This window comes from Ruditapes philippinarum, unplaced genomic scaffold (assembly GCF_026571515.1).
Source record: "Ruditapes philippinarum isolate M1 unplaced genomic scaffold, ASM2657151v2 ctg23486_1_1_1_1, whole genome shotgun sequence".
NCBI classification, from domain to species: Eukaryota; Metazoa; Mollusca; class Bivalvia; order Venerida; family Veneridae; genus Ruditapes; species Ruditapes philippinarum.
The window spans coordinates 1-9,722 of NW_026867099.1; the positions used below are offsets into that span (position 1 = coordinate 1).

General features: G+C 36.0%; 2 protein-coding genes across 2 annotated transcripts; both read right to left on the reverse strand.

The window, feature by feature from the left end:
* Window positions 1-2,174: 2,174 nt before the first annotated feature.
* On the reverse strand, window positions 2,175-6,388 carry LOC132734857 (uncharacterized protein DDB_G0271670-like; the record flags this gene model as incomplete). The annotated part of the gene is made up of 3 exons (XM_060721719.1): window positions 6,335-6,388; window positions 3,385-3,767; window positions 2,175-3,300 (listed from the first exon to the last, which is right to left on the reverse strand). Coding segments are annotated over exons 1-3 (1,563 nt in total), but the record flags the coding sequence as incomplete, so codon positions are not given.
* A 120-nt stretch (window positions 6,389-6,508) lies between these two features.
* On the reverse strand, window positions 6,509-8,724 carry LOC132734858 (uncharacterized). Its single transcript, XM_060721720.1, has 3 exons — window positions 8,470-8,724; window positions 7,797-7,952; window positions 6,509-7,199 (listed from the first exon to the last, which is right to left on the reverse strand). Exons 1-3 carry the CDS (start codon window positions 8,690-8,692, stop codon window positions 6,940-6,942), a joined length of 639 nt encoding a protein of 212 aa, XP_060577703.1. The 5' UTR covers window positions 8,693-8,724; the 3' UTR covers window positions 6,509-6,939.
* Between the last annotated feature and the right edge of the window lie 998 nt (window positions 8,725-9,722).

The window sequence follows — 9,722 nt, forward strand, 5'->3', positions numbered from 1 at the left end:
TAAAGGATATCATTCCAACGGGATTCATTCTCATCGTGTGATATGAAAATAAACATTTCACGAGAATGAAATATGATAATTTACATACCACAAGACAACAATATTCGGTCTGCGCTAGCAGCTGGTGTTAGATTCTTATAAGAATAAGATGCAAATGTGCCTTCGTCCTATCCAGGTTTTGTGCTTTATGGACCACACAATTTCCTACCGATTTTTATTGATCACATATATATAGAGAGTATATTTAAAGTTTTTTCTATAAATTTCATTGAGTAGTACGAAAATAAATATTTCATGAGTGGCGGTAACCCTGAGTGAAATATGATTATTTTCATACCACAAGATGAAAAATAAAAACTGTATTTATAGTTTAAAAAACTTGAATTTTCTATTATTATAGACATTTTTTTCTCTTTTGATATTACAATTTGAAAAGACCGTCCCTTATATTTTATGTATTAGCTGCAATTAGAAAGAAAGTACAGTAGTCAGGCAAGACATCAGTGAAAATACGGAAAATAATGTATTGATTCATTGCAGTGAAATATAAATTTCTATAGTGAAAAATACGGAAAATGAAAATACTTTATTTCATTTCATCAATATTTCTCAATATTTGATTTATAAGTATATAATAAACGCATATTTTCATCAGTTCAAATGTTCTTTTTAAAAAAAACAAACAAAAAACAAAAACAAAAAACAAAAAACCACGTTCTTTTCATTAAATGTAAAATGTAATCTCAAAATTTAAAAGATTACGCCTTTTGCATAACCTACCTGTTATTTACATAAGATGACACAGTCAAGTCATCAATATTTTCTACTTGATGAAGTAATCTCTCTTGGAATAATAAGAATTGGCTCTGTCCGTCTGTTTGTCTGTCTGTCTGTCCGTCACACTTTGTGTCCTGTCCACAACTCAGTCATTTATCAAGGGATTTTTATATAACTTGGCACAAAATGTTCACACATTATAAAATGATGTGTCCTGCCGTCCCCTACCTACAATGCTAAGGTCGCACTTTGGAGACCAAAGGTTAACATTTGTATCTGGTCCGTAAACTTTTTTCATCCATCAAGGGAATTTTGAAAATAACTTGGCACAAATGTTCACCAAAATATTATTTGACATACGCATCTCCAAGATAACTTATCTCCAAGGTCAAGGTCACAATTAGAGATCAAAGCTTTAAATGGTGTGTTTTTATTTTTGGTGTCCTTTTTGTGTCCGGTCCCCAACTTTTTCATTATCAAAAATATTTGAAATACGTATCGAAAATTATTCATAATTTCAAAACATTGTGTCATGGGCAACACCAAGACTTCTACTAGCAAGGTCGTCAATGGGATAACAGCAAGAGCGAGTACACTGTAAAAGAACCATTATCTCCATCTTAAATAAATTTTAAAGTATACATGCTCGTAAATTTGCTCAAAAAAAATGTTTAAACTAAAGTATTTCCATGCATGTACAATATATATTTTCATCGGTAAAAACTGCTTCAGTGTATGTATAGGTTATATACAGAGTTTTAAGAAATATATTATATGAATGTGCTGAGATTGACAACTGTACAATTTATTTTGATTTTAACGTATTTGGAGCTTCACACCCAAAGTGTCTGTGGAAAATATTGTATAGGTTTGGAAAAGTCAGGGTAAAAACAGTTATTATAGTCAAAAAGTATAATAAGTACATGCTTTGCATTTATATATATATACGGTCGTATTCAACTCTTCCGCATAGTTGTTAGTTTCGAGAAATGCATGCGAAAATGTAATGGAGAGTTTAAGTCTTTTCTATTTTTCGAATAAAAAAATGAAAAAGACCTCCATCCATTATGTCACTGAAAAATCCATCTTGAAAGAGTCGGAGTCTACAACTGCTACAGCTACTACTGTTACTGATTCTACTGTAACTACTACTGCTTCTACTGTTACTGCTACTACTGTTACTACTACTGCTAATACTGTAACTGTTACTGCTACTACTGCAACTGTTACTGCTACTACTGTTACTGCTACAACTGTTACTGCTACTACTGTTACTGCTACTACTGTTACTGCTACTGCTACTTCTGTTACTGTTTCTGCTACTACTGCTGTTCTGCTACTGCTGTTACTGCTACTGCTACTATTGTTACTACTGCTGCTACTACTGTTACTGCTACTGCCACTGCTACTGCTGCTACCACTGTTACTGCCACTTCCACTACTTTTACAGCTACTACTGTTACTGCTACTACTGTGACTGCTACTGCTACTACTGTTACTGCTACTGCTACTACTGTAACTGCTACTGCTGCTTCTACTGTTACTGCTACTGCTGCTTCTACTGTTACTGCTACTACTGTTACTGCTACTTCTGCGACTGCTACTATTGTTACTGCTTCTACTGTTACTGCTACTGCTTCTACTGTTACTGCTTCTGCTTTTAATTTTATTGCTACTACTGTTACTGTTACTGTTACTGCTACTACTGTTACTGCTACTGCTAATACTGTAACTACTGCTGCTACTGCTACTACTGTTTCTGCTACTGCTACTACTGTAACTGCTACTTCTGTTACTACTACTGTTACTGCTACTTCTGATACTCCTACTGCTACTACTGTTACTGCTACTACTGTTATTGCTACTACTGTTACTGCTACTACTGCTATTGCTACTGCTGCTACTGCTACTACTGGTACAGCTACTGCTACTTCTGTTACTGCTACTGCTACTTCTGTTACTGCTACTGCTTCTTCTGTTACTACTACTGTACTACTGCTACTGCTGTTACTGCTACTGCTACTAATGTGACTGCTTCTGCTTCTAATGTTACTGCTACTGCTACTGCTGTTACTGCTACTGCTACTACTGTGACTGCTTCTGCTTCTAATGTTACTGCTACTGCTGTTACTGCTACTGCTTCTACTGTTACTGCTAATACAGTTACTGCTTCTACTGTTACTGCTACTACTGTGACTGCTTCTGCTACTGGTACAACTGCTACTGTTTCTCCTGATACTGCAGCTACTAGTACTGCTGCTGCTATTGTTTTTGTTACTGCTACTTCTGTTATTGCTACTACTGCTGCTACTGCTGCTTCTACTGTTACTGCTTCTGCTTTTAATTTTATTGCTACTACTGTTACTGTTACTGTTACTGCTTCTACTATTACTGTTACTACTATTGCTGCTGCTACTACTGTTACTGTTACTGCTTCTACTGTGACTGCTACTACTACTACTACTTGCTCTTCTGTTACTGCTACTGCTACTGGTACTACTGCTACTGCTTCTACTGTTACTTCTACAACTTTTACTGCTCCTTCTGTTACTGCTACTACTGTTACTGATACTACTGTGACTGCTACTGCTTCTACTTTACTGCTACTCCTTTACTGCTAGTGCTGTTACTGCTTCTACTGCTACTACTGTTACTGATACTACTGCTTCTGTTTCTACTGTTACTGTTACTGCTACTACTGTTACTGCTACTACTTTACTGCTACTACTGTGACAGCTGTAACTGCTACTACTTTTAGTGCTACTACTGCTATTGCTACTACTGTTACTGCTACTACTGTTACTGCTTTTGCTTCTATTGCTTCTACTGTTACTGCTACTGCTACAACTGTTTCTGCTACTACTGCTACTACTGTTTTTGTTACTGCTACTACCGTTATTGCTAATACTGTTACTGCTACTACTGTTACTGCTTATACTGTGACTGCTTTTGCTATTGTTTCTCCTGTTACTGCTACTACTGGTTTGCTGCTGCAACTGATACTGCTACTACTGTTACTACTGTTTCTGCTGCTGCTGAGGCTGCTACTGCTTACTACTATTTACTGCTACTACTATTGCTGCCTGCTGCTGCCTACTTACTATTGCTACTGCTACTTACTATAAACTGTTACCTGCAAGCAGCAGCTACTACTACTGCAGCCTGCTCATACTAAATACTACTACTACTACTGTGCTGGCTGCTGCTGCTGCTGCTGCTAAAAAATCTGTTATATAATATGCTGCTGCTGCTCCTACTACTACTCATACTACTTCTACTACTATATGACTACTGCTGCTTGCTGCTGCTGCTGCTGCTTACTATTACTACTGGCTGCTTTGCAGCTGCTAAAATTATTTATATATATTATTGTATTACACCCAATGAAAACAACAAGACAATATTTTGACAATATATGAAAAGTTTCCTTCGATTTATTTGTTGGTCCTAAAAAAGGACCGGGTTGGTGAATCAGACAGAAATTACCCCGACACTAATCTCCACTGAATTCACGCAAAAAGTTCTGCTCGAAGTTCTGCAATCTGTTTCTCCCTTCATCCTGGCGTAATCGTGATACATGTTCCGACTACCCTTCGATTCCCGCCAAACTTCCGTCTCAGGCTAGCCTGGAAGTGTCTGTTTCTGTGTTGTGTCTTGGCGTTTCTTGTAGCGTTCTGCATATCACTGAGACGTTGGTTAAGCACTATGATCTGATCACAGGCTTTTCTTAAAACCGACGTTTCAGCTTCTAAGCAGAGTAACTTTTTCTGAGAGAGATTTTGTGTTGCTAGTCACTTGAACAAGTCAAGTGAAATTAAAGAATAACGTTGTCACGTTGGTGATGGCGTTTATAGCACAAGTGACGTCAAATATGCTTACGTCATTCGACGTCAATTTTATATTTGGAATAAATAATACGTACGGTCTTAAAATGAATATCACGCCATGGGTAGATAGAGGATATTGAATGAGTGTAAGTTCAATACTGAATTTATTGCACGAGTTGAATAAAAATTATATTATGCTAGCCTCTGGCGAGCATAATATTATTTAATTCAACGAGTGCAATAAATTCAGTAATGAACTTACACGAATTTAATATTCTATTTATCACATACCAAAAATAAAGACCGTTTAAAGTGAAAAATAAGAGTCATTTTTCATTGACGCGCCTATATAGTATAACGCTAACATTTAGCGCGTCTTTACACTATGTTTGTATAACGCTAATGACGTCACGTCAAAATATATGCACGGCCGTGCAATACCATTTTTACGGAGTTGCAAAATCGGCACGGGTGTGTGATAAACTATGTTTATATAACGATAATGACGTCACGTCAAAATATATGCACGGCCGTGCAATACCATATTTACAGAGTCGCAAAATCGGCACGGGTGTGTGATAAAACAACAACAAAATAAAATACCACTGATCAATAAGTAAAGTTTAACCAAAAGCAAACACTTACAAATTAGTATAACAGATTTATTCAGTAATGAAAGTTGAAACAAACTAACAAACAAAAGAAAATACCAGTCAGATATGCAAGAATATGCGCATAATATTGTTTCCTTCAATTTTAGAATTAAAGCAATACAAACACATAAACTGGATATCATTCCATCGGGATTCATTTTCATCGTGTGACATGAAGTGAAATACGTAATACGGTGTTCCGTTTGGACAATGGTGATTTTTTATTTCGTCCTTACCCGCAATGCACGATGGTACGATGGTGAGAACGCGATGGTACGATGACACGATGATGAAAACACGATGGTACGATGGTGAAAACACGATGGTTCGATGGTGAAAACACGATGGTACGATGGTGAAAACGCGATGGCACGATGGTGAAAACGCGATGGTACGATGGTGAAAACGCGATGGCACGATGGTGAAAGCGCGATGGCACGATGGTGAAAACGCGATGAAGCGATGGTACGATGGTGTAACCTCGATGGTACGATGGTGAAACCGCGATGGTACGATGGTGAAATCGCGATGGTACGATGGCGAAAACGCGATATAACATCGCGTTTTCACAATCGTACTATCGTGTTTTCACCATCGAACCATCGTGTTTTCACCATCGTACCATCGTGTTTTCATCATCGTGTCATCGTACCATCGCGTTCTCACCATCGTTTGGACAATGGTGATTTTTTATTTCGTCCTTACCCGCAATGCACGATGGTACGATGGTGAGAACGCGATGGTACGATGACACGATGATGAAAACACGATGGTACGATGGTGAAAACACGATGGTTCGATGGTGAAAACACGATGGTACGATGGTGAAAACGCGATGGCACGATGGTGAAAACGCGATGGTACGATGGTGAAAACGCGATGGCACGATGGTGAAAGCGCGATGGCACGATGGTGAAAACGCGATGAAGCGATGGTACGATGGTGTAACCTCGATGGTACGATGGTGAAACCGCGATGGTACGATGGTGAAATCGCGATGGTACGATGGCGAAAACGCGATATAACATCGCGTTTTCACAATCGTACTATCGCGCCATCGCGATTTCACCATCTTACCATCGCGTATTCATCATCGTACCATCGTGTTTCACCATCGTACCATCGCGTCATCGCGATGTTACCATCTTACCATCGCGTATTCATCATCGTACCATCGTGTTTTCACCATCGTACTATCGCGCCATCGCGATTTCACCATCTTACCATCGCGTATTCATCATCGTACCATCGTGTTTTCACCATCGTACCATTGTGCATCGCAGGTGCAGACAAAATAAAAAAGCACGATTGTCCAAAACGGAACACCGTAGTACGTAGAGATACGATAGTTTTAATACATACCACAATACAACAATCACCAGGTATTCCGGTCTGCACTCGCAGCCGGTGTTAGATCCTTACAGTATAAGATGAAAAGTGTTCTCGCCTATCCAGGTTTTGTGCTTTATGGACCACACAATTTCATATTGTAAATGCATGGATTTTTATTTGACTAAGATACGCATATGTCTTTATCTGTTCAAATGTTCTCTTTTTAAACACCTTTCTTTTACACAAAATGGTATTAAACGTTAAATGTATCTCACAACATTAAAGATAAACTTTTAAGATTTGCATAGCCTACTACCAATTATTTTTTATAAGATGACACAGTCAAGTCATCAATATTTTTTACTTCGGCTGAAGTAATCTCTCTCGGAATAATGCTGGTGGGTTGACACTGGTTCCGTCGTGCCGACTTCCTCGTACATCATGAAAAACATATGCAATATAAAGCAGATAAAGCCGGCAACCAGGATGATAAGACCCACAAGAGTTAGGTACCAGGCCCAGCCGATAATATCAAAGGCATCTTTGATGTTAAGTCCTTTCCAAACGTTAAAGTCGACGTACACAATAAGGGCAATAAGTGTGAGAATTACTGAAAAATAAAAGATCAAAATTGAAAACATAACATACATTGTAATACATATATTCTACTTATATGATTTATAGAATATTATACTTATAATGAATGTTTTAGTTTTGTCCATCAAAATATACCATAAATTTTTTAGTTTCTAAGTTAGTTGTTAATTATAGTTATTAATTACTAAGTTACCTTTTCAATATCGTCAATTACGTGTATTATCATTAAGGTAACAAACTCTTTGATCACAATCACAAAATTCCAAGTAAGTGATTTCGGACCACAACATACGCATGCGTAAAATAAATATTTGCCTATCATCATAAGAAGTACATCACTTTTACATGGAATTTTGATTTACCCTTAAAACCTACAGAGTTTATTTCAAGGATTTTCCTTGCTTTGAATTTGATACAGCCTATTTAAAGAGTGGGTGATTTTAATATCAAAACACTCAAGTTGAGCTACAAGCAGTGTGGAGCCTTGTCGGACTCAACATGTGTGCTTGGCTGGCAGTAGACTAGTGGCACAGGCAAAATCACCTTCATTGTCAGCACGGTAAAGGCTCAAGTTTTCATTTAGATGCTAGTACGTATGAAAAATACCCACCTCCGATACCAAGGAAGACCAACACAAATATTCCTATAGCTATTTTACAATAGTCCACTGTTTTGTGAGTAGGGTATGCTGCCATAAAAACGATGGACAGCAGCAAGGAAAACAACCCGGCCAGTGTCAGTCCCCACAGCAGTTGCATGAAATTGGCTAAACAAAGATAAATGTATGAGTATTAACATGAACGATTTAACTTTTTTTACGCCATTCATTAACAAATCACACATCGCTATCCTTTGCAGAGTTTTGCATAACCTTTTAGAAAATTCCTTTCCAATCGAACTTTGTTCCTTTTACGTGGCGTACGTTATTAGTTATTACTCAAGCAAAGCTAAGAAATTTTAGACAGATTAAATATCGTTACAGAACATCTTTAACAATTAAAGAAAATAGAGCAAATAAAACAATTAGAGCAATGTTACTTAAATCAATTATACATATTAAATATGAATACAAAGGAAAAACAAGATCACAGACAATTTTCATTTAATGATTTGCGGGTGTGCATATTTTTATCATCAAAGAAACACGTGAAACATGCCTCCACAAATGATATGCCCGCAAAAATGATCAGTTTTATACATTCGCAATATTTTCTGATGCAAAATAAGAATTAATCGCTTATAACATATTTAGGGAAACGGAATTATCTCTTTGACTATATTACCCTCTTTATACACTAATTCCAAATCTCGCGTAGAAGAACACGATTTGAAGGTCCATATACACGCCTGAAACACCCCGGAGTGTGCGAAGTCCGTAATCGAGGTCCAGAACGGCATACATACACCTATTATGGTCAGAAGAAGTCCGATGATAGTTAGAATTAAAGCCACCCAGAAAAATCGCCGTGATTTAACTGATAGTTTTTCAGTTGTCTCTCCAAACATGTTGTCTTTGTATTAATAAAAATGTCTGAAAGAAAAAAAGAACATTGATGGGTTGATAATAATATATATAATGTTTATGAACATGTTGAATAAGTTGCTGTTTATTGTCATATTTTCACCACTTTGGGATTGGCAAAGGAAAAAATAAATGAATAAATAAATAAATAAATAAATAAATAAATAAATAAATAAATAGAGGATTTTCAAGTTTTTTCTATAAATATATGAATTACTTTCATTGAGTGGAATGAAAATAAATATTTCATGAGTGGCGGTAGCCACGAGTGAAATATGATAATTTTCATACCACAAGATGAAAATAAATCCTGTATTTATAGAGAAAAACTTGAATTTTCTGTTTATTATAAACATTTTTTTTCATTTTTATATTACAATTTGAAAGATTCCTCCTTAAAGTTTGTGTATTGGCTGAACTTAGAAGAAAGTAGTGAAGACTGCAAGACTGCAGTGAAAAATCATTTTTTTACAGTGAAAATACGGAAAATGAAAACACGCATTTTATTTTATCAATATTTCTCAATATTTCATTTATAAGTATATAATAATGATTATTTTAAATTCATTGTACAGTACAGTGTAGAATACATATATTTTGCTATCCTGATATGAACTTACTGTTACTATTATTACGTTCAAAACTAGTGTTTAGGCAATACCGAATTAAATGAAAAATAAAAAGAAATGTATCAACAAAAAGCTGCATTAAGTTACTAAAGAAATAGCCACAAAAAAGGTTTTGATGATGAATACTTATATCATGGAGTTTAATATTTTGATAAAGAAATAAAATATATCTTACTAGTAAATACATGTATATAAAAATGTATCACCTTCAGTAAAAAAGTAGTTATAATTTTACGTCCAAATATCAGCGAACAAACCTAACACCAATAGAGAGAAAGTTATATTTGATAAATACAAATTTTATTTTGAAATGCTGTTATTATGTACATGCACATCCTTCAAAATATTTTGAAAGATGAACCTGTCTATTATACGATGAAAATTT